The following is a 22,477-nucleotide window of genomic DNA, read 5'->3' on the forward strand; positions in this document are numbered from 1 at the left end:
ATTTCCGACAGGTTTCCCACCCTGAATATTTTTTGAGAATTTTTCTTTATTTTTTTTCAGTATTTTCAGCTTTTTGAGGTATCAAAAGCCCAGGGAGATACTCGAAAAATGCACCGATAGCCGACGGACAACTTTCGAGAAATTATTGATTTTTAGGGTGAGTTATTGATTTTTTCGATTTTTAAGAATATTTTTTCGCGGAAATTCAAAATTTGTATCATTTTCGTACTCAGCTCGCCGAGACCTTTCGAATAACACCCATCAGGCCTAGGCTCCACCCCCTTTGGGTCTCGTCACGAAATTCCGGGTCTCGCCACGAAAATTTCAGTTCAAAGACGCATAGGACATTATTATACTCAAATGAAAGGTCTCGGCGCGAGGAATTCAAAAAAATTGAGTTTGAAATATTCTAGGCCATCATGTAAAATTATAGGCCACGAATTTGTAAATTTAATTTTAAAAAATATTTTACAGAAATGTTCACCAACCCTGCGGACGATCCGAGAAGCGGCGTACATTCGCAAAACTTTCACGATTTTTCGATTCCCTGGTTCGAAGAGCTGATGATGCACCAGCAACAGGTAAACTGATGGCCTAACTATACACTCGGCTGCCTAGGATTCCAAGAATCATGCCCTAAGCACCTTTAAATTTGAAGCATATCGTGACGGGACCCGAAATTCGGTTCACTGTGAAGGTGTTATCATTAGAGCGCGCTTGCAACCACCGGGATTTCTCACCCGAGGGTCCCTTCAACAACAAAAAAATCTCCAGCTTTCCTCCACCAAAAAAAGAAGGAAACGAAGAAAAATAAGAAACATTGTGTGCGAAAAAAAACGACGGAACGACGAGTTCCCTTTTTCCCCGTTTTTTTTCTCATGTTCCATTCGGTTTTGCAAAAAAGGCAAAAAAAAGCGGAAAATTCTAACCTTCTTTGTGCTCTTTTTGTGCTCTTTTTTCGGTGCTAGGACCGCCCGTGCAAGTGAGTTTTGCACTACAAAATGATTGTGACATGTCGATGCACCATGACTGAGCTCGCCGAGAGCTCTATACTTTGGAAAGATCCGTAGATTCTACTGAGCCGAGTTTTGGGAAATTCGGATGTTCGAAGATCGTTCCAGCTTTCTGAGTGAGCTGGGAACTTCTGGCAGTCTGAAACCCCTACGGAGCTCGTGGAGCTGCAGAATCAAGAAATTTGACAACGAATTTCAATAGAACTTGTGAGGCTGATCACTGAGCCTTCTGCTCGGCCCTCGGGCTTTCAGTAGTCTTTTAAGGATCAGGAGCACCCGGAGTCACTCAGAAGCTCGTGAGCAGTTTCTGAGATGTTCAAAGATCTCCAAGAGCCGCAGAACCACAATATTCGAAAAATTTAATTTTCGTAGCGCCTGGATTGTCAGGGACTGCTGAGCTGAGATGCTTTTGAACTTCTAGAAGTCTTCTGAGACTTGTGCTCCAACCAGGAGCCTACTGTCCTGTAAGAATCCACGGAGCACCTGGAATTTGGATGGATACCGCTCTTGAGCTCACTCGGAGGGTTAAGGACTCCTAGACACCTTGACAAGTTTCTAAGATGCTCCACGAGCTCCATGAGTTGCAGAATCCTTAGCGCCTATTACGAAGAATTGTATGCTTCCAAAAGCCTAAAAAGCTTAGATCCTTGATGCCTCGGCGCAGATTTCGTCACCGGTCGATTGCCATGTCCCGCCGCTTTTTTTTTGTTCATGAAACATTTGAATGTCATCGTCAGGACGCCGTCCCCCCCTTCTATCCATGTTTTGCTCTCATTTCGTGCTTTCACACACACACATGCACAGCTACTTCTTCCACTTCCTTTCCTCCCGTCTTTCGAAGAAAAAAAATGGAGAGTGAGCAGAGAGAAAAAGAGAGTTGCAAAGAGCCCTTGGCGCCTGGCGCCACAGAGCTCTCCAGAGGGCACACACAGAGAGAGAGACCTCCGAGAGATTTTTGTGTGTGTGTGAGCATGAATGTACGCTGCTCCTTATGAAGAACACTGCGACACATTCATTTATGACGTGCGATGAGCTCTTGGCTCCTCCACCTACAGTAACCCGAGGTTTTTAGGCCTCCTAGGTAGACTCGAGCCTAGTTTTCTCTCCTCGGCAGCCGGAGTGAGTTACCTGCTTGGGTGGTCTCAGACGACCAGATGCCATTTTTCTGCCCTCAGGCTCCAACTTCGAGCTTCAACTTTTGATGAAAGTCATTATTTCCGTTTTTGCTCAGCTCTCTCTCCTATATTATTAACCAGACTTAAACTTTTTTGTCCGAACACCTGCTGATAATTCGTTGAAAATTCCATTTTTCGAAAGGTCGAGTGTTCACAATCAGTAGAGCTCTGTAATTAGGCGCCCACGTTTGGCTTTGGCATTACTAGGAGTACTGTAGCCCCCCCGCACTTTGCTTCAACTTTAGAATGGTCATCGATACACCATGCTAATAAAGGGTTTATAGATACAGTAACCCTACAGTAGCAAAACATTATTCGATGCACCATTTAGGCCAAGGGTACTGCAACTGCAGTATCATTACTGTGAACCTACCGTATCCCTGGAATAGTAAGGCTTTACTGACCATCGATGCACCATGATGGTTACTTTGCGAAACCGTAATAATCGTGTAGATAGAGCATTCTTACAGTAACTCTACCGTGGTCAAGTTTTAACTGTCATCGATGCACCTAATAGTTTCACTGTTATGCTACAGTAACCCTCCAGCGACGGGAAACTGGAATACTGTATCTACCGTACCATACGTTACTGTTAATTTTCTTAACTCTGCCGTAGATTTGCCACTGCTGTAATGCATGGCCAAGGGTACTGTAGGTATCGTATCCTACAATAGCACAGTTTTAATAGCCATGAATGCACCATGATGGTACATCATACTGTAACTGCAATATTGCTGCTGTAAGCCTACCGTAACCTAACCAGCCAGAATTCGAAAAGGCAATGTGCACTACAGTAACCTTACAGTAATCCTTCGGTAACCCGGCTAGAGTAATCATCGATGCACCATGATGACAAAAAACTGTGTTGCTACCATTTAACTATGTTACAGTAATCGTACAGTAACCCTATTATAGAAAAGTCAAAAAGAACATCGATGTCCAATAGTTGTCAAGGATACTGTAAGCCTACCGAAACCTCTCCAAACTGAAATTCGTAACGGTAGAGATTACTGTAGTCACAGTTGTCTCACATCGATGCGCCATGATGACAATAGGCAATTTTGCTACAGTAGCCCTACCATTGTGCCCAGGTTACTGTAGCTGCAGTAATCCTACAGTAACCCTACCGCGCACCATGATGGGCTACTGTAGCTATGAAGAATATGCAAAATATGAGAAAAAGCTTTTTCTCACTTTTTTCCCCGGTGGCGGCGGCCTGTCGGTTTTTATGTGTACGTGTGTACGTGTGGAGGACATTTGACTTTATTTCTTTGTTCTCCATAGCGTCCCCCGCCGCCGAAGTAGAAAAAAAATCGAATTTCCAGTCGTTTTTTGCCTGAGTGATAAGAGAGAAGCTCCCTTATCAGGTGTTTTTAGTGATAAGCGACGGGAAAATTTTGGTTTTTTACAATTTTTTTCCTGGCCACTAATTTTTTTTGTTCCAGTTTTCGACCCCAACGCGTCATAATTTTTTTTGTCAAAAAAAATTGGCAATTTTTCTGCAATTGGTGGCCTAGAACTTGAAATTTCATGATTGTCTTGGCCCCGGCGGGTCCCGCCACGAAAATCGCACATTAAAGCCGCAGTAGATCATGATTATACTTGTATGAAAGGTCTCAACGGGAGAAATTCAATAATCAAAGTACCCAAATTCCTAGGCCACCGAGTGAAAAGCTAGGCCACCTGGGCTATGACGTCACAGAAAAAATTGGCGAAACTTTGTCGGGCGAATAAAGGAAAAACTCGTTTTTTAGTAAAGATTTTCAAAATTTTGCACTAATTACAGGTGTTAAGCCCTTTAAATTACGGGGGAAAAATAAAAAAATTTGGGAAAAAATTGAAAATTCGGGCGGAGATACGACACTTTTTGCTATAAAAATGCAAATTTTTCGATAAAGGAGTATGGCCTAACTTTCACTACGTTGGCCTAGAAATCCAGAAATTCGAATTTCTGAATTTCTCGTGGCAAGACCATAATTTGTGTGGCCTATGCGTCTTTAAACCTCCAGAGACCCAACACTTTCGCTGTGGGACCCAAAATGGGTGTTTTCGCGTTATTATGAAGGTCCTGTGCGCTTAATTCGAATTTGAAAGTTTTGTTTTATGAAAAATCCAAATTTTTTTATTTGATTTTTTTCCTTCCGTGAAAGTTTTCAAGCAATTTTTTTCAGTTCGAAATTTTTTCGAAATTTCGAAATTTTTACGTGAAAAATTCAAAGAAAATTCGAAATTTTTTCACGGACGGGGACGTGTTCTAATATTTGCCACACGTAAACGGGGATAAAACTTGGAATTTCTTGAGAAAATGAACGATTTTCGAGCCGAAACTCCGTTAGTTCTCGTTTTTCTCCCCGTTTGCTGTGAAATGAGTTATGTACGTTTTAATTATTTTTTTCGAATTTCGCGCCGATTTTTACTCGAAAATCCGGCGAAAATCCATGAATTTTCCTGAAAAATCAATAATTTCTGGTTTCATCGATTTTTTCCAATTTTCAGCACCACTTGACGGCGGCACGTGCTCCAATGATTCCATCATCGACACCGACTCCCCCACGATCCTCGGCCGCTGATGGCGTCACCGCCGCCTCCTCCACCGCAGCCGCCGCCGCCGGTATGACGTCATCAATCGATAATCATCGAACTGTTCGTGAAGCACTACTTGCCAGAGAAGGACACCAACAACAGCAAATGATGGTGAAACGGGAAATGACCGAGTCGCCGAGATTCTCACCGCCAATGGGATTTGATGGTAGGGTTTCTTAGAAAAAGTACGCAATTTGTCGTCAAATCTAGTGCATTAAGCTATTTTCTAGTGTAACGCAGAATTTTTGTCGTAAAATTAATTGCATTACCCGCAAAAATGCACAATTTTGAACCAAAAATTTAAAACTCTGTGCATTTTGTCGTCAAATTGGGTGTTTTTTCGCAAACAACGGAATCTACGCAAAATTACGCTTAATTTCAAAATTTCACATGAAAAATCTAGTTTTCTCAAGGTAAAATTGAGATTTTTCCAGGCAAAATTCAACTTTTTCGAAAAATTCAAATTTCTGTGCATTTTGTCGTAAAGTCGGGTGCTCTGTTCCGCCGCAAGCACTAGAATTCTCGCAAATATGCTAAACTACAAATTTCTTAGGGAATTCCTGAAAATTTTTGTAAAAAATAAAAAATCTAAAATTTGCAAAAAAAAACAATTTTTTCAGAATTTTCGAAAATTTTTTAGGATTTAAAAAATAATTTCAAAAATTTCAAAATTTTTTCTCAGCCCAAATTATGTCGCCTATATATTCTAACTTGCTAGTTTTTAAATCTGAAAAAAAAAAGTTTTCCACTCGAGACCTCCCGGCTCCGCCTCCCTGCTCCTCTCCTTCTCCTCCGGTGGTGACCTCCCCAGAAGGGAAGGCACAACAACGCAAAAAGTTGAGACTAGCAGTAATCCAAGGAAAAAATGGAGAAAGAGAAGGAGAGGAAGACGGGGCAAAAAATGCGAAAACGATGGAGAAAATCGAGTAAGAGAGACACAGAAAGACAGAGAGACGGAGAGAAAAGTGTATGTGTGTGGTCTCTCTTTCTCTCTCTCTCTCTCGGCGCCACTGGCCGGCCGCTGGCCTCAGCCTCCAGGGGGGTCGTGTTCCCCCTCCACTCTCACTCTCTTTTTCTCTGCTTCTCTAACCCTCTCTCCCTCTCTCACTCTCTCTCTACTTCTGCCTTACAAGCCCCCCATGGCGCATCGCGCGCGGCGGCCGCCCCGCAGCAGTTTTTTTCGGCCTCCGCCACATCGTTTTTTTTTCGCTGCTGCTGCTGCTGCACTGCGCAGACGTTTTTTTGTCGGTTTTTGGCACTTTTTGGTGATAACGTGGGCATTCGCGCTCTGTTGATAACAGTTGTTTTTCGAAAATTTTGAAAAATACCAAAAAAAAATCGGCGGGAAAGTCACTATTTTGAAATTCTAAAGCAAATCATCATTGGAGCGCGTTTGCATCCATAAAAATTGTTCAAATTTGCAATGCAAATGCGCTCCAATGTTAAATTTTAAAAGAAAAAAAGTCGATAAGAATTGTCCCCAAAATTTTGAAATTCTAGAAAAATTGCTTAAAAATTTTTGTTGCCTCTTCCAGACCACATTCTCATTAGAGCGCGTTTGCAGCAAATTTTCACTTTGAATTTTGGCGCGAAATTTGAAATATGCTCGAAAACCGTAGAAACGCGCTCTAGCAAAATAGGCGTAAAAGTCAAAAATTTTGAAATTTCTCGCCAAATTATCACTGGAGCACATTCACATTGAGTAAACGCGCTCCAATGATTTTTTTTTTGAAAAATTCTGATTTTCCGTTAGAGCACATTTGCAGCACGATTTCGGCCAAGTTTTGGCAAGATTGATTTGTAGGAATTTTTGAGAAAAATCGTTGAAAATTCCTCGAAAAATCGATAATCTATTGCTCCCACATTGATCAATTTGTTTCCATTCTTTCACCAAAAAAAATTTCATTTCGAAATTAATTTCCCGCAACTTTTTTGTTTGAAAAAACTGTTTTTTCAGCACCAACAACGGCAGCAGTGACATCAGTGGAAGGTCTCTCGGCGTTGTCCGTCGTCGGCACAATGATGATGAAACAGGAGCACGGCGGCGGAGCATCAAATGCTCCACAACCAACACCCACGCATTTTACCGATTTCGACTATATGAATATGATGCAACCGATTCATTTGGGTAGGGAAATCAGTTTTAAACAAAAAAATTGGTGAATTTTCAAGTTTATCGATGAATCAAAATTTCAGATTTTTGTGAAAAATTATCTGAAAATCTGCATTTTTAGTGCATTTTCGCACGAATTTGGGTGATCCCAGTCGATGCACCATTTTGAAAATTTCGATTTTCTGAAAATCTCAACTTTAAAACGACAAAAACCGATTTTGGTCTAAATTCCGCTAAAATCTCGCAATTTTAGTGCATTTTTTTGCATAAATTCTAATCGACGCATCATATTTTACGACAAAATGCACAGAAATTGCGATTTCGGTGCATTTTTGCGTAAAGTCTGATGTTTTTTTGTTGCGATACACCATGACGAAATTACAAAAAAAATGCACACAATTTCAAATTTTTGAAAAAAAAAACTGATTTTTTTTTCTGAAATATCGATTTTTTTTATTCCAGCCGCTATCGGACGTCACTCATCGCAAGGAGGCTCGGAACGTCATCTATCGACTGAGAGCTCTGTAACTCAGGCTCCGGCGCCGGTTCCCACTACGAAAAGGTCCCGATCTACTCATGATGGGCTTATGAAATGTCAATATTGCCCCAAAAAAGTCAATAGTGAAGCGGCGGTAAGTTTTAACTAAAAATGCCTTTTAAAAATTTGAAAAAATTGGAAAAAATGGAAAAACTACGGATTATCGATTTTCCACGTATTATCGATTTTCCACAAATTATCGATTTTTCAGCTCGAGCGTCACATGTCGGAATGCCGTATGATCCGTCCACACGAGTGTGATCGATGCGGAAAACGATTCAAAGCACGCGGCGGTCTTCAACAGCACATGAGAATCCATAATAACGAGAAGGCGTACGTGTGCACGTTTTGTGCCAAAAGTTTCACGCAGAAAAGTCATTTGGATCAGCATGAGCGGATTCATACGGGTAGGTATTGTGAATTTGCAGAAAAATCGATTTTTTGATCAAAAATCGATAAGAAACGGGTGTTTTTTTGACCGAAAATCGATGATTTTCACTGAAAAATCGATAAAAATTGATTATTAAATGAATTTCCCTCAAAAAATCGATTTTTTTTGTAAAAAATCAATAAATTTTTAACAATTTTCATCGATTTTTTTCCAGGTGTAAAGCCGTTCCTGTGCGCATTCTGCGGCCGCTCATTCCGTCAACGTTCGCAACAAATCGGTCACGAATCCACTCACTTGACTCACTTTTCCACGTCATCAGCGCAGCAGACGCCCACGCACGGCGGTGGCGGTGGACAAACGACACCGTCTTCTTCTGCGTCGTCTGGGTCGTCGGGAAGTAAAGGAGACGATGGTGCACAGTATAATGGTAGGTTTTTAGGGGTTTTCAGCGAAAAATGAGATTTCTAGGCCGCCTGGGAGCCTAGTTAGGGATCGTGGCCTAGAAATACAAGTGATGGCCTAACTTTGTAAAAGCTCGGCCAACTTGGCTACTGGATCAAGTTTCAAGCTTCTAGGACATCTGGGAGGCAAGATACGATGGCGATAAGTTGGTGGCTTAGGAAAAATCTCGGCCACCAACTTCAAAACGCTATATCTCGGCTCCCAGGCGACCTAGGGACTTGAAACTTGAACATCTCGTAGACACGGACTAGTTCTTCAAAAGTTAGGTCACCAAAATCAAAAATTCTTCCAGGAATGCTTCTCCATCCATCGCCACCCACTCCGTCCCCGGAACAACAGCAGAATCATCTAAACATGGCGGCCGCTGTCATGCAGATGCACCATCACGCCGCCCGTCAACACCATGAAATTTCGTCACTTCTCGGCCTCAACCACGAATTTGTACACCAACATGTGGGCGGAGTCTCCGCACACGCTACGGCACACCAATTCGGTGGACAGCAATCTGCCGCCGAGGCGACCGTCAACGGAATGCGAATGCTAAGCCATATTGCGTCGTAATCGATTTTTTAAAACTCTCCCCGGCGCTACCCATTTCTAGTCATTTTTCTCGTTTTCTAACCCCTAATTTTTTTCTCGGCTGGCGAAAAATCGATAATTCATCGATTTTTCCCCTCCATTTCTTGTGTTCCTACAATTTCTAGTCATTTTCTCTTTATTATTCCTATTTTCTGCACCGAACATTTGGAAAAAATCTAAACTTTATTGATTTTTTGGCGGAAAATCGATTTCGCAATAATTTTTCGAAAAAATCGATAATCTATCGATTTTCTCCAAATTTTTGCGAATTTTCTCTTGGAATCGACTGCTGGCAGTCTGCCAAGAAATAATTATTTTCGCCCACCCCGCCCGCCCGCCCACACACTTTTTATCCATTTCCTCACAAATTTCCATCGCTAGATTAGTTTTTTTCTTATGTCCCTACCACACAAAACTTCCAAATATTTATTGCATTTTCTTTCCTGTGACGTCACACACGCCCGCCCCCTTCCAGGTCAAACCCCGCCCATCCCGTCTCCGCCCACACATTTTATCACCCGGTTACAGTGAAATTAGTATTATTGTTTCTTTTTTTATGTGCCAACCAACAGTTTATTGATTTTTTTGCGGATTTTTCACAAAAATCTTGCCCCCAGGCCCCGCCCCCATTTATTGATTTTTTTGGTCTTTGTACCCCGCCCCCACAACCCACCCACACACAAATTCAAATTGTTCTAATCTTCGTCGTCGTCTTAATTGCGTTTAACGTAATAAAATGTTTCGAATTTCATTTTTTTTTTCAGAGTTTTCAGGGAAAAAAGTGAGTAGATCAAAAAAATAACAAAAGAAAAATAAAATTATTCAGTGTCCATTTTTTCGATTTTCGGTGCTGGTGCTTCTTGGGATTCTTGCTTGGCGGCGATTCGTTCGGCGACGATCTGGAAGAAAGTTTTGGTTGGTGGCCGAATTTTTGTAAAGGTTTCTAGGCCACTTGGGAGAGGAGGTGGCCGAATTTTCGAAAAACTAGTCCATCTCTGTCAGTTGATCAAGTTTCAAGTCTTTAGGCCGCCCGGGAGCCGAGATATGAAATCGGTGGCCTAGAAAAAGCTAGGCCACCAACTTGAAATCGCTTCATCTCAACTCACAGGCCATCTAGAACCTTCAAACTTGGTGAGGTGGAAGAGCTGGCATAGGAAATTCTAGGCCGCGGTACCTTCTGAGATTCCTCGTAAAACTGATTGGGATGCGTGATGAGCTGGCCGAGGCCGCCCTCTTCCAAATTGTGCATAAACTCAAAGTAGCGGGTGCATGCCTTGTCGTATTGGTTGAGCTCGGCGAGTTCGGCGATCTGAAAGCAATCGGAATCGGTAAAAACGTCCATAACTATTTTTCAAAAATTGGTGGCCTAGGATTTTCTAGGCCACCAAGTTCCGTCATACCCTCTCGATTTGCTCCTTTTTCAATATGGCATCACTGCCGAGCTTCTGCTTGAGAACCTGCTTCTCCGAATGACGGAACGGGCATCCGTGACAATCGACAGCCGACGGTGGGTTACGGAGAATAATTGTGGCGCAGCTCATGGCCGTCTGTGCGACTCGGCGGCCCTCTTTTCCGTACATGTAGCGAATATTGTAGCCGTATTCTTTGTCAAACTTGTCCGACGTGATCTTTTTCGTGAACTCGTCGCGCATCATTGCGATCGCCTCGTCCAGCGAGAGTCCGATGCCTGGAAGAAGAATTATTGAGGTTGGTGGCCTAGAAATTCCAGATGGTGGCCTAATTTTTGTTCACAAAGAAGTTCTAGACTACGAATGTATTGTGGCCAAGTTTCAAGCCTCTAAGTGGTCTGAGAGCCGAGTTACAAAAATTTTAAGTTGATGGCCTAGAAATCCAGGTGGCCTAACTTTTTTCTACAGGGAAAAGCTAGTCCATTCCTATTTGGTGGTTAAGTATCAGGTTTCTAGGTGCTCTGAGAGCCAAGTTATAGTGATTTTGAGTTGGTGGCCTAGAATTTCCTGTTAGGCCACCTACTTAGGATCCCAGAGCACCCTCATATTTGACCACGATATAGAAGTGAACTAGTTTTTTTTTTCTGTCGAAAAAAATTAGGTCATTAAAAATTATTAGGCCACCAAATCCAAATCGTTAAATTTCGGCTGGCACTGTGGCCTAGAAATTGCAGTTGATGACCTAACTTTTTCCACGAGAAAGAAATGGCCCATCCCTATATTGTGGTCAAGTTTCAAGTCTCTAGGTATTCCGGGAGCCGAGTTATAGAATTTTAAAGTAGGTGGCCTAATATTTCCAAGTTCGGCCACCAACTTAAAACCGTTATATCTCGGCTATCAGAGCCTTCAGAAACTTGATACTTAACCACCGTATAGGCATGGACTAGTTCTTCCATATGGGAAAAAGTTAGGCCACCACTGAAATTTCTAGGCCACCAACTTCAAACCGTCATATCTCGTCATACAGGCGGCCCAGAAACTTCGGACTTGATGGCCTAGATTCGCGGAAATTTAGGCCATATTTTCACCTTTAAGGAAGAGCCCGTACTGGCGACGTGCTCCGTACTTCAAGTGATGATTAACACGAAGATGATTGTGCATTTGTTTCATGCATGGAGCAAAAGATCGTCGCGAGAGCTTATCAATCATGTGACGTGTGACAATTATTGATCCGTCCGGCTGCTCGCCGTTGTAGTCTTTTCCACTGTATGCGTTATTCGAGAGAAGTGATAAACGTGGCAGAAGACGGCCTTCCTCTTCCAGAATTGCCAAATGTTTGAACGATCGCTGAAAGAAAGTTGGTGGCCTAGGTTTTGTAGAGTTCGGCCATGGCGCTAGGTGGCCTGGGAGGCGAGATAAAGTTGGTGGCCTAGGTTTTGCAGTGGAAAAGTTAGGCCACTGATTTCAAATCGTCAGAGCTTTGAGCAATGATGGCCTAGAATTTGCAGAGCTAGGCAAGACTGAGGTTGGTGGTCTAAATGTTAGGCCACCAACTTCAAATTTTCGAAAAAATCCGATTTTTCTAGATTTTCAAATAATTTGGATCGGCGGACTGGCTACTGTGAAAGTTCGGCCACCAGATCGAATTCTAGGCCACCAGTGAATTTTTGGACGAAACCGTGGGATTTATCGCTAAAAATGGGGATTTTAACCGGAAATTCAGGCAAAATTTGAAATTTTGGTTTAAAACGCCACTTTTTCGTTAATTTTTTGGGAAATTACTATTTCTTCAATTTTAAGTGAAAAATCCATTAAATCGCTTTGTTCAGGTTAAAAAATCACAATTTCTCGATATATTTCAATAGAAAATTGCAATTTTTCTGGTTTTTCTTCAATTTTCTTCGCGAAAAATCGATTTTCTTCTTACCGCCATCGCGGCCATCATATTATTCTTCATTTTCGTGACCAAAATCGTGACCAAATCATCAAATGGGAAATATGCGAATCCCTTCTTCAAATGAACAGATCCACGGCGAATCAGCTCGATTGCATCGATAAAATCCACTTTATAAAAGGTTTTATTCGGCGCTTCGAAGAGATTAAACTGGCATGCGGCCTCCAAATCCTCAATCATTGCCTGTTTCTCTGTGTAACCGAGCTTTTCGATAGTGAAATTCACGTTGGCAAGTGCCGAATCCAGCACTTGTTCCCGTTCCTGACGGAGCCGAAAACGCAGAAAATCGCCTTCGATTTGTGTCAGCCATTTTTGATTTTCTGGAGTTCTACAGAAGGCGAGCCGTAGGATGAAGTGTCCGATGTTGTCACGACGCCAGAGCTCGTAGACCTCCTCCTGGTGCGGTGGCTTTTGGTCGGGGAAAACTGCAAGAATTTCGGGATTTTTCGATGAAAATTTCGGTAAAAATTCTTAATTTTCATGTATTTTATATTTAAATGAACAAAAAACTTCTTATTCGCCCTCCAAAACTCTAAAAATCAGCTGAAAAACCATAAATTCCAAATTGAAAAATTCAGAGCCGCGACGCGACCGCAGCGCGCGGTTTCAGCGCCGCATTACAGAAATGGAGGAGAAAACTCCAATTTTTCGAATTTTTGCACAAAACCTGTGGAAACGCAGTGAATTTCGTGAGAAATAATGAAAATTCAAGATAATTTATGCGAAAATTCAGAATTTTAAACCTAAATTATAGATTTCAATTGATTTTTTTCAAGGTTTCTCTGCCAATTTTTCCAAATTTTCCAGAATTTTTGCCGGCAATTCCTCACCAATGAGCTTAGTTCCATCGCATAATTTCCGAAATTTATCCTTGAACTCATCGTTATACAACGAAACACTATCCTTGAGATTTTCAAAGCTTTTCAGCAATTTCAGCCGTTCCATGGCGATATCGTCGAACTCTGTGAGCGAAATATCATCTCCTGGTGGCGTCTGATACAATTGAAGGTATTCTGGAATTTCCGCTGCTTTCGTGGGAGCTGTCTGAAAATAAAATAAATAAATTATTGAGAAATTCAAGTTTTGCGGCGATTTTCAAATATTTTTACCTTTATACTTTGCCGATTCGAGGAGATTTTCGTCCGCACATTTCGATTATCATTTAATTTGTTAGCACCACTTGTAAAAATCATGTTTTAATCTGAAAATCGGTAAAAATTCAGAAAAAAATGAGAGAAACTGTTTGAAAAGTGAGGTTTCCCGCGCGGGATGTCGGAGTGTCGTTGTTTATCGCTAAATTGCGAAATTTTGCAGGAAATCGTTAAAACAAGGGAATTTCGCTATGAATATGACTTCAAATTGTGAGAATTCAGATTTAAAATTCACATTTTACAGGAAAAATGCATAGTTATATCGAAAAAGTACTTGAAACCCACATTTTTTCGTGAAAAAATAAGAATTGCGTTCGAAAATTTTTGTTTCGCGCGGATTTGCCGCAACGGAATATCGGAGTGTCGTTGTTTATTTTAATCCACGTTTTTCCGACATACATTCCAAAAATCAATAAATTTCCTCATTTTTCCCGGGTTTTTCATCAATTTTTCTGTATTAAAAATGAATTTCGAGTAGAAAATCGATTTTTTCACGCGTTTTTACCATGGAAATCCTCAATTTATCCTCAAAATTCAGTTTATCGGATAAACCCTGTCAAAAATTCATATTTTCCTTATTTTCAGCAGTTCAGAATTCCCGATTCAAGATTATTTCGTTTCCCGAAATCCACCAAAAGCCTTTACCACAGGAAGAAATGAATTCCTTTGGCAATGCCTCTGTCGACATTGACATGGTGAGTCATTCTGTGGAAAAAATGGAAAAAAATTAAAAAAGACGTGAAAAAAATCATTTCTTTCATTCATTTCTTGATTTCCAATTCCTAACAATCAACAACACATTATGGGCGGTTCAGAGTCGAAATTGCACGTTTTCGCCACGGATTCGTCGAAAAATATCGATAAAGTGCCGGATTTTTTTTGGAAAATTTTGAAGAAACACAGAAAATAATTCAAATTTTCAGCTGGAGCAGGAGATGGCGGCCGAGCAAACTGCAAATCTAAGTGGAAATATCGCTGGAATGAGTGCTCCGAAAAGCTCGTCGAATCGACGAGGTCCAATGCAAGAAGTCGATCTTGACGCCGAATTTGACACGTTGGAGGAGCCAGTTTGGGATACTGTGGTGAGATTTTTTGATTTTTAAGCTTTAAAATTCACCTAAATTTTCCAGAAACGCGACGTTCTCACTGTCGGAGCAAAATTCACGCACGTCGTGCTCCCCCACGGCGATAAGCAGCAGCTTCTCCGCGATTGGGACCTCTGGGGCCCACTTTTCATCTGTGTCGGACTGGCTTTGTGAGTTTTCAAGCCCAAATTGGGCTTAATTCTCTAAAATTTCAGGCTTCTCCAGCACAATGGCGGCACCGAATCAGCTCCACAGTTCACTCAAGTCTTCACAATCACATTCTTCGGCTCGGTGATCGTCACGGCGAATATTAAGCTTCTCGGAGGAAATATGTACGGATTTTAGCTTGAAAAACGTCGATGTTAAGCTCTAAATCTTAAGTATTCAGCCCAAAACCTCAATTTTCACCAGAAAACTTCAAAAATTTACGCTAAAAACTGCTATTTTTACCTCGAAATCTCAAAATTTTAGCTTATAAACTCAAATTACACCTGAAAACTTCGAATTTTTTGCCTATAAATGTGTTTTTCCCCCGAAATTTTCAATTTTTCACTCAAAAATCCCAAATTTTCAGCTCATTCTTCCAATCTCTATGCGTCATCGGCTATTGCCTTCTCCCGCCGTTCGTCGCCGCCGTTCTTTGCTCACTTTTCCTCCATGGAATCGCTTTTCCGCTCCGGCTTCTCATCACTTCCATTGGATTCGTGTGGTCCACTTATGGTGGGGGTTTTCAATTTTTTCTGAAAAACTCGAATTTTAAAAATTTCTACCGCGACGCGACCGCTTCGCGCGCGGCTTTCATGAATTTTCCAAAATTGTCCAATAAAATTATCAAATTTCAGCATCGATGGGATTCTTGGCAGGATGTCAGCCTGACAAAAAGCGACTTCTCGTCATTTATCCGGTGTTCCTGTTCTATTTCGTCGTCAGCTGGATGATCATTTCACATTCTTGAGCTTTTTAAAGAAAAAAATATAGATTATTTATTCCCCTTTCAACTCGTGATATTATGCATAACATCCGTCATCATCGCTTTTGATTATAAACTACAAAAAACTGTGATTTTCTACTGTAGCTTTCACTAATTCTCCCCCTTTCTACTCTCTAAGAGCCATAACAAATTTTTTTGTCTCCTCCCTCACGATTGATGTATTTATTTGAACGAAGAATAATTGATTTATGCAATTTTTTCAGTGAAAAATGAGAGAAAAAAGATAAATTCAGAATATTAAAAAATTCAAGCCGCGATGCGACCGCGCCGCACTGGGATCAAAAGGCGCGAGTTTAAATTTCAAAGAGCGATTTTTAAAGTTTTTCAAAAAATACTAAATACATAATTTTCTTTTTCAAAATTTTATTAATCTCATCGCATTTTTCTTCCGTACAGCTGCCGTCTTTTTCTCTGCGCTCTCTCGCGTCTTCTATGCTCACTCTCACATTCTGCGTCTCCGCCGCGTCTCGTACTCTCTCGCTAGTCCTACTCACACGTTTTTCACTTGTTTTTTTGCCTAAATTAACGGATTTTGCCACTTTGTCATCGATTTTCAGCGAAAATCTATAGCCGCATCGTGCTTGGCGTATTTCTTTGACTCAGTAGCTTGAAAATCCCGAAAAGTTTCGGAAATTTTGATCCTGGATCCAGGATCCGCGAAAAAGTGGATAAGATTTTGTTTTTTAAGGGTAGCAATTCTAAAATCTAGAGAAAATAGATGGAAAAATTGATTTCCAAGCTATTTCTCACTTAAAAATCAAGAAATTTGCGAAAAGTTTCCAATTTTGCAGAAAAAATTTTGGAATTTGAGCTACATTTTTGATTTCTGGATATTTTTCGCAATTAAAGTATTAAGATTGTCTAATTGGAGAGGTGTGAACGTAGAAATTTGAATTTTGCGAAATTTTACTGCTAATTAGCTTAAGTTTACAAAAAACACCTTATGTACGCCGGGCGCGTTGCGGTCGCGTCGCGGTCTATTTGAAATTTTATGATTTTTCGAGTTTTTAGAAAAAATTAATGCTTTAATTGAAGATTTTAAGCAAAATTAGTCGTGGGAATTATCACAATTTTCTCCTCGCGTTGCGGTCGCGTCGCGGTTTTCTCAAATTTTTTGTTTCTGAAAACCACTATTTCCCTAAAATATTATAGATCTCCAACAAAAATGCGCCCAAGAAGGTCCGACTCCACAACGGGTCCCGCCGCGAAATCACTTCCCACCTCCGACGTCGAAGAGGATGAAGCTGCGCCGGATCTCAAGGCAGAATCCGAAGACGTGACGTCATCAGAGGAAATGCAGAACAAGAATCCCGTCAGTGCTCCAGAAAAACGGGCAAAAACCGCCTCATTTAGCCCACCGCCCGCACTTTCGCCCGCCCACTCAATCCAAATGGAAAACGAGGAAATCGAGGTGAAAATGGAGGTGGATAGTGATGAGGAGGAGAAAAAATTACCAAAAATCACTGAAAAACGAGCCAAAATGGTGTATAAGGTGAGACAAGCCTGCACGAGAAACGCGCCAACGTCCAGCTGGTGCATTTCTCGATACCGTACTTCAAAATCCTCGTTTTTTGCAGAAAAAACCCGAAAAAGAGAAAGAAGCAGTGCCATTTATCGATCCAAATGCTCCAAAAAGAAATCGATCTGGATATGTGCATTTTATCATGTAAATTATCGATTTTTCGCGAGAAAATCCCGAAAATCCCCAATTTTTTCAGACATCGCCGAGCTTCATACTCAAAAGCCGTGATGTCACAGAGAGAAATTAATATATCGCTTGCGGCGGACTGGCAGAAGCTTACCGCCGAAGAACGTATCCCGTTTCAGCAGAGAGCCGACGAGGAGAAGGTCAAATATTTGGAGCTGATGGAAGAATACAAGAAAACTGACTCGCATAAGGAATTTCAGAGTTCGTTGTGCTAAAAATCGAGTTCTCCGCAGTTTTTTACCTGTAGGAAGTATAGGAAGCGTTAATTTTGACAACTTTCGGGTTACGGTAGCCCCAAAAGTACGTAAACACCGTACACTCTACGCAAAAATGCACAGAAATTAAAAATTTTGCCAAAACCGTCTACATATGGGTAAAAAGGGTCGCTGAGCTCGATTTTCACATTAAAAACCGCTAAAAATCTCATTTTCTTGCAGAAAAACGTGCAAAATTCCTGTCATCTCAGTCAAATGGCTCGAAAAATGCGAAAAAACGACGGCAAGCAGATTCTGACGACGACACGCCAAACGTGCAAATCCCCTTCCCGAAACCATCAGTTTTTTGTCCACTTTTGAGCCCAGAGCCTGCCACGTCATCATCCACATCAGGCCTACAGTACTCTGGGCCGATTTTTACGCCGGAATTTATGACCTACAACAAGACACGGGACACCTACCGTAGGCAGCTGGCTATTGAGAGATCCCATGTGGAGCATGAGCTCGAGGCGCTTCATCAGCACGATATGGACGTTCGAATTGAGCAACGTACGGCCTAGAAACCCAAAAAAAAAAGTTTTGTGGCCGTGGCCTAGAAAGCAGCAAATCTCGAAAAAACTAGCCCACATTCTTTTCTCGACAAGAAAATGTTTAAAGTTTTTTTCTGAGAAAAAAAAATGAAAAAACGGAAAAAAAATTGATGGAAAAATTATTTCGTGCCCGTGGCCTAGAACTTTGAAATTTTTAAACAGTTAGGCCACCACTCAACAAGTTTTTTTTTGCAGAAGAGACACGAATCCGAGAAGCTGACGAGAAAATCGAGGAGACGATGGCAAAAATGCGTACGGTGCTCGCCGCGGTTCCCGGTGCAAAAGGTGAGATTCGAGGCCGTAGCCTAGCAATATGGAAAGTTAGGCCACCACGAGAAATGTGATGGCCTAGAAATTCAGATCTCGGAAAAGTTTGGTCATTAATAAAAATCGCCTAATTTGGTCATTTTTCGTCATATTTCTCAAAAATTTACGTGGCCTAGAAAACCAAATTCCGCAAAAATTCGGCCACTGCTCCAATTAGGCTATCTTAGCCCGTTTTTCATCATTTTTTTTTCTCAAGATTTCAAATTTTTCCAGATCACCTGACCTCAATTGACGCACTGGCCACGTGGCTCGAGTCTCTGACCCATCTCGGAGCCCAAAATTCGACGAAAAAAAGTGTCAAGGAGGCGGTGAACAAGAACGCAAAATCCATCGTTCAAATGAAGAAATAGCCGAATTTTCCCTGTTGAAAATCAATAAATTACCCACCCCCGCCTTTTTTTGAACCATAATTTCTTGTGCATTTTCCCAAAGTTTTATATCAATTTTTTTCAATATTTTTGGTCTTTCGTTTTATATTTTTCAGGGTTTCCTTCTTCAACTCCTTTAGAAAATTCAAATTTCCCGCCTAAAAATATCGATTTTCCATGTGATTTTTTTTCCTAGCCCCCGCCCTCCAAAATTTGAGCTCAAACATGATTTCTTTGATTTATTTTTCAATATTTTTTTATTTTTATTCGAAAATGTTTTCTAATATGAATTTTATATGTTTTGAAAGTGTTTAGTTTTTTTTGTTAAGAAAAATCGCTAGAAACATGTAAAAATATAATTTTGCACAAAGTCGTGGTGAGACCCGTCGAAAAAGTTCTGCCATGCGCCTTGAAAATGCACCGTAGTTTTTATTGACTTTTTCGATAAAAAAGCTCCCTGTGGGAAGAATCCGAACAAGAAAAGCAAAATTTCTTTCAGATTAGGAAAAAAGCACTGCATTTTTAAATAAATTACTTGAGAAAGAACGTTTATAAATAGTAATTTCAAATTCAACAACAACAAATTTGTGAACAAATACAGTGAATAACAGGAAAAAACAAAGAAAGTTGAGTTAGAATCAGGAAGGAAGCGAATATAAATGATATCTGGAATTATGTGAAGCTTATAAAAGCAGGGATTCCGGCTTCTGCTCCTCCAGCTCGATTTTGACCTCACTATCCATTTCTGATTGGATTTTAATACCATGCGCGGCGAGAAAATTTGACGACAAATTCTTGGAGCTTTTATTGGCGTCTTTTTTACTCCGGGAGCTGCTGCTTTGCGCGAAATATTCGAAACTTTTCATGACTTCCTCGTGCGATGTAGATTCTGACTCATTTTGCTCGAGAAATTCGAATTCTGGAAGGATTGACAGTTTTCCGCGTTTCAAATCCGTTTCGAGCACTTTCTTGACTGAGCGGAATGTTTGACATCCTTTTTGAATGCATCTGAATTTAGAAAAATTAACAAAAAATTAATAAAACAATTTTTGTTTTCCAGAAAACTGAATTTTTTTCTCAATTTTCCGGAAAATCAAAGAAATTTTTTGTTCTCCCACCTATAAGCCGGGTATTCTTTAATCGTTCCATGATGATGCGTTCGCCGAACGCATAATCTCATCCAATTGAAACACAATTGGCATACAATCTTTTCTGGAAGTTCTGTACTAATCCCATTTTGGACAAGAACTTCACCCAATCGACGCTTCTCACAACAACAACCAAACATAACATTTTTCTCTGATTCTGACACTTTACGTTTTTCAAAACTTGGTGGTCCAGGACCCTGTAAATAAAAATTGCATATTTCTCAATTCAAATTCGTAGGTATTTCTTACTTTTGTGCACGTAAACGGATATCCACAAATTGTTCCATTCTTTTTAAAGTATTTTAGGCGATGGATTCGCGTCAGGTTCTTATAAAGTTCTGGTTTAGTCTCATATAAAGAATCACTGAATTCAGGAACATTCGTCAAAACTTCGGGTGCCGTAAATATTTTTCCAAATGCAGTAACTTCCTCCGACATCGTTGAAAGTGATTTTTTAAGGCGAGTTTTACTGAAAAATCCTACAATAACGGTTTAAAGAGGCAAATTCAAGAATAATGCGAACGAAAAAAAAAATTAAAATGGTTTTTTCGCTCTTTTTCCGATTTCTTCGTTTTTTTTGTTGAAATACAGAGTTTTTTAATGAGTATCTGGTCGAAAAATGATTTTAGAACACAGAAACAAAGAAAAATGGCGATCAGTATTAAACTTGAAACAAATAATTGAAATATTTACAGGAAAATGGAGTAAAAATGGAGAAAAATGAATTTAAATGTCAAAGAATTCGAAGATTTGCGCGTCGAATTGGATGCATACACCGAGGCGACGTACTTTGCAATCTACCGTACCCATCCTCGAATTAATTTTTACTTTATATTGAAAAAAAGAAAAAAAAACGTCAACTCGGAGCCCAAAAATTCGACGAAAAAAAAGTGTGAAGGAAGAAATTAACGAATTTTTCCTGTTAAAAATCAATAAATTCCGTTCCCCCGCCCCTTTTGAGCCATAATTGCATGTGCATTTTTTCTAAACTTTTAATCAACTTTTGTTGATCTGTCGCCATGGTTTTTTAGTTCCCCTCCTCCAACTCCTAAAAAATTCAAATTGCCGGCTTAAAGGTATCGTTTTTCTTTGTGATCTTTTTCCAAACCCCCTGTATTTTTTTGTCAAAAAAGTGCTAGAAAAATACGAAAATCTTTTTGTTTTCCGAAATTCGTGGCGAGACCCGTCGAAAAAGTTCTGCCATGCGCCTTGAAAAGGTACCGTAGTGTTTTATTGATTTTTTCGATAAAAAGCTCCACGTGAGAAGAATCCGAAAAAGAAGAGCCAAATTTCATCCAGATTAGAAAAAAGTACAATTTTCCTGCATTTTTCAAATAAATTACTTGAAGGAACCGTTTATAATTAATAATTTTAAATTCAACAACAACAAATACAGTGAATAACGGGAAAAACCAAAGAAAAATGAGAATCAGAGGGAGATTGGAATAAAGGCAAATATGTAGGTTATCTGGCACTGTCTGATGCTAGGCTGATGATAGGCAAAGATTCCGGCTTCTGCTCCACCATCGGCATCTCCAGCTCGATTTTGACCTCCGTATCCATCTGGATTTCTGAAGATGGGAGAGGGTGTTGTAAGTTGTATAACTCGGCCTGTAGGAATGTGTGAATGTGGGCATCTGCTGGCCTCAGCCAGCAAGAGTCAAGTATGCTTTTTTGATTGCACTTTTTGAGATAGAGATCTGACTAGAGCTTTTCGATTAATTTCCAACTCTTCCATCTTTTCTCTTTGATACGATCTTTCAAAATACAGCCAGTATTTAGCGGTCTATAGAGGTCTAACACATTGCAATTTACCGTACCCATACCCGAATTAATGCTTCTTTATTTAAATGTAAAAGATACGATTTTCTGCTTCGTATTTATGGAAATGAATTGTTGTCAATAAATTAGGAAGATCTTTAAAAACACGGAAGGTACATTTAATGAGCGGAAAATCAAAAATTTCGACATTCGCAAAGTTTTAAAACTTCAGTCGAATGACTTGACATGTACAACTCGGAAACACCATCGATTAATAAAAACTATTACTTTTTCGAGATTGAGCTACTGAAAACGTCCAAAATCCTGAAATCTGAAAGTTTTTCGAATATTAATCTTGCCCAAATTTTGGGTCAAATCTCAAAATGTCCGAAAATCTGAAACCCCCTTATCACAAACTATCACATACATGGTCGATGAAATTCGTTGCTGTTTTCTTTATCTTGTGTCGACGACAAAAGTTCAGATGATGACGAGATATCAATCCGGTTCCAGTGATAAGGAGGGGATTCCCTGTTTTTTTAACTGCAGGACATTGCAAGTTACATTCCATCGCCAATTAATTGAAGAAAACAAGAGAGATAGAGAACGTCTGAGGTTTGGCCGCAAGAAACCACGTGGGAGTTTCTTCTGTTATTTCTGATAAGTCGGCAATTTCGAAAATTTCAATCCCCACAACTTAGCGAATTGGAGATTTCGGAAATGCTTAGCAAATGGCAAATATTCTGATTTTGGCAATTATCAGGCAATTCGGCAACTTCGAAGCGTTGGCAGCCCGGCAAAATTAACATGACGGTAACTTTCGGCATTTTTAAAGTTTGGCCATCTTGGAAACTCGGCTATTTTGCCGTTTACGAAGCTTTTGGTTTTTTAGAAACTCCACAACCTTTCCGCGCCT

At 40.3% G+C, this 22,477-nt stretch overlaps 5 protein-coding genes and 1 non-coding gene across 13 annotated transcripts; 3 read left to right on the plus strand and 3 right to left on the minus strand.

The window, feature by feature from the left end:
* Positions 1 to 69: 69 nt before the first annotated feature.
* K11D2.4 (C2H2-type domain-containing protein) lies at positions 70 to 9,605 on the plus strand (the record flags this gene model as incomplete). Of its 5 annotated transcripts, NM_001047212.3 has the most annotated exons (8): positions 70 to 157; positions 475 to 581; positions 4,685 to 4,937; positions 6,729 to 6,899; positions 7,347 to 7,516; positions 7,634 to 7,829; positions 8,028 to 8,240; positions 8,568 to 9,605. In NM_001047212.3, the coding sequence occupies 7 exons, from the start codon at positions 477 to 479 to the stop codon at positions 8,834 to 8,836; spliced, it is 1,377 nt and encodes a 458-aa protein (NP_001040677.2). The 5 variants fall into 5 exon arrangements, with proteins under 5 accessions (NP_001040677.2, NP_001251918.1, NP_001251919.1 ...); NM_001264989.3 differs by lacking the exons at positions 70 to 157; positions 475 to 581 and adding an exon at positions 4,494 to 4,562 and having other exon boundaries at positions 8,568 to 9,602; NM_001264990.3 differs by lacking the exons at positions 70 to 157; positions 475 to 581 and having other exon boundaries at positions 4,802 to 4,937; positions 8,568 to 8,836.
* Positions 2,808 to 2,929, minus strand: K11D2.6. The gene has a single exon (NR_050645.1). It is a non-coding gene; the product is annotated as an Unclassified non-coding RNA K11D2.6 (non-coding RNA).
* On the minus strand, positions 9,587 to 13,418 carry pri-2 (DNA primase large subunit; the record flags this gene model as incomplete). Of its 2 annotated transcripts, NM_001264993.2 has the most annotated exons (7): positions 9,587 to 9,753; positions 10,029 to 10,163; positions 10,255 to 10,541; positions 11,352 to 11,610; positions 12,191 to 12,642; positions 13,048 to 13,261; positions 13,327 to 13,418. In NM_001264993.2, the coding sequence occupies 7 exons, from the start codon at positions 13,408 to 13,410 to the stop codon at positions 9,673 to 9,675; spliced, it is 1,512 nt and encodes a 503-aa protein (NP_001251922.1). The 2 variants fall into 2 exon arrangements, with proteins under 2 accessions (NP_001251922.1, NP_001251923.1); NM_001264994.3 differs by lacking the exons at positions 13,048 to 13,261; positions 13,327 to 13,418 and having other exon boundaries at positions 9,673 to 9,753; positions 12,191 to 12,397.
* Positions 13,419 to 14,024: 606 nt separating this feature from the next.
* W02D9.2 (Protein YIPF) lies at positions 14,025 to 15,687 on the plus strand (the record flags this gene model as incomplete). Of its 3 annotated transcripts, none has more annotated exons than NM_001264995.5 (6): positions 14,025 to 14,063; positions 14,292 to 14,450; positions 14,499 to 14,623; positions 14,669 to 14,785; positions 15,028 to 15,173; positions 15,296 to 15,687. In NM_001264995.5, 6 exons carry the CDS (start codon positions 14,025 to 14,027, stop codon positions 15,406 to 15,408), a joined length of 699 nt encoding a protein of 232 aa, NP_001251924.1. The 3 variants fall into 3 exon arrangements, with proteins under 3 accessions (NP_001251924.1, NP_001251925.1, NP_001251926.1); NM_001264996.4 differs by lacking the exon at positions 14,025 to 14,063 and adding an exon at positions 14,138 to 14,233; NM_001264997.3 differs by lacking the exon at positions 14,025 to 14,063 and having other exon boundaries at positions 14,304 to 14,450; positions 15,296 to 15,408.
* Positions 15,688 to 16,594: 907 nt separating this feature from the next.
* On the plus strand, positions 16,595 to 18,954 carry hmg-20 (HMG box domain-containing protein). Its single transcript, NM_060777.8, has 6 exons — positions 16,595 to 16,936; positions 17,022 to 17,110; positions 17,163 to 17,353; positions 17,590 to 17,916; positions 18,153 to 18,242; positions 18,498 to 18,954. Exons 1-6 carry the CDS (start codon positions 16,610 to 16,612, stop codon positions 18,632 to 18,634), a joined length of 1,161 nt encoding a protein of 386 aa, NP_493178.1. The 5' UTR covers positions 16,595 to 16,609; the 3' UTR covers positions 18,635 to 18,954.
* A 231-nt stretch (positions 18,955 to 19,185) lies between these two features.
* Positions 19,186 to 20,269, minus strand: W02D9.4 (Zf-3CxxC domain-containing protein). The gene is made up of 3 exons (NM_060778.3): positions 20,050 to 20,269; positions 19,771 to 19,997; positions 19,186 to 19,660 (listed from the first exon to the last, which is right to left on the minus strand). Exons 1-3 carry the CDS (start codon positions 20,236 to 20,238, stop codon positions 19,336 to 19,338), a joined length of 741 nt encoding a protein of 246 aa, NP_493179.2. The 5' UTR covers positions 20,239 to 20,269; the 3' UTR covers positions 19,186 to 19,335.
* Positions 20,270 to 22,477: the final 2,208 nt, after the last annotated feature.

Source organism: Caenorhabditis elegans, chromosome I (genome assembly GCF_000002985.6).
Source record: "Caenorhabditis elegans chromosome I".
Taxonomy (NCBI): Eukaryota; Metazoa; Nematoda; class Chromadorea; order Rhabditida; family Rhabditidae; genus Caenorhabditis; species Caenorhabditis elegans.

Coding starts and splice junctions, on each gene's coding strand:
- hmg-20 (NM_060777.8), top strand. CDS start 16,610: ATGCGCCCAAGAAGGTCCGACTCCACAACGGGTCCCGCCGCGAAATCA. Junction 16,937..17,021: donor GAGCCAAAATGGTGTATAAG/GTGAGACAAGCC, acceptor CGTTTTTTGCAG/AAAAAACCCGAAAAAGAGAA. Junction 17,354..17,589: donor CTCGCATAAGGAATTTCAGA/GTTCGTTGTGCT, acceptor ATTTTCTTGCAG/AAAAACGTGCAAAATTCCTG.
- W02D9.4 (NM_060778.3), bottom strand. CDS start 20,238: ATGTCGGAGGAAGTTACTGCATTTGGAAAAATATTTACGGCACCCGAA. Junction 19,998..20,049: donor ATCCGTTTACGTGCACAAAA/GTAAGAAATACC, acceptor TTTTATTTACAG/GGTCCTGGACCACCAAGTTT. Junction 19,661..19,770: donor AAAGAATACCCGGCTTATAG/GTGGGAGAACAA, acceptor TTCTAAATTCAG/ATGCATTCAAAAAGGATGTC.